Genomic DNA, 682 nt, shown 5'->3' on the forward strand with positions numbered 1-682 from the left:
ATAGCAAACTGAAAAATAAGAAATTTAAAATGTGAATTAATATAATACAGAATGACTTTCATTGTTAATTTAATACTAACAATTCCCGTGGCGTCAACTCTTGTGCCCACAATTTTCAGTCTAATTTCGTCATCCGCCTGGATAACTACATCCTGAAAGACATATTCAAATTTGTTATTAAATTTGCTATTAAATTTAAAATTAAAATTTAAAATTAAAATTTAAAAAATTTAGCAATATACGCATTTTATAACATGACTTACCTCTTCTTTCGATTTGTAACAGGCTGGATTCACATTTGGACAGAACTGCATATCCTCTGGGATTGACTATAGAAATTTGAGAATCATACTATTTATATCATGTGTGAAATAATTTTATTAATTTTGTACTAATTAATATTTTAATTTCATGATTGTTATTACTCACGTGATGAGAAATAAAGCATGAAAGTGGACCTATTTCAGCAAACATTCCAACCTGTAAATATAACAGACATGAATCATTAAATTAAACAATGAATCAATATGGACCATTTCATAGTTTTGAAAAAAATAGCATCTAGTCGTACCTTATTCACTTGAGTCACAATCGCGTCCAACACTTCACCCTTAAATGGCCTGAATACAATCGCTTTATACTTGACAGGATATACTACGAAACCTTGTCCAGGTTGTATAAT

General features: G+C 29.0%; 1 protein-coding gene across 1 annotated transcript; it reads right to left on the reverse strand.

The window, feature by feature from the left end:
* Positions 1–80: 80 nt before the first annotated feature.
* LOC105462238 (DNA-directed RNA polymerase II subunit RPB7-like) lies at positions 81–679 on the reverse strand (the record flags this gene model as incomplete). The annotated part of the gene is made up of 4 exons (XM_011708759.1): positions 81–152; positions 264–329; positions 430–480; positions 572–679. Coding segments are annotated over 4 exons (297 nt in total), but the record flags the coding sequence as incomplete, so codon positions are not given.
* Between the last annotated feature and the right edge of the window lie 3 nt (positions 680–682).

The sequence above is a fragment of the Wasmannia auropunctata genome, unplaced genomic scaffold, assembly GCF_000956235.1.
Source record: "Wasmannia auropunctata unplaced genomic scaffold, wasmannia.A_1.0 LD267499.1, whole genome shotgun sequence".
Lineage (NCBI taxonomy): Eukaryota > Metazoa > Arthropoda > Insecta > Hymenoptera > Formicidae > Wasmannia > Wasmannia auropunctata.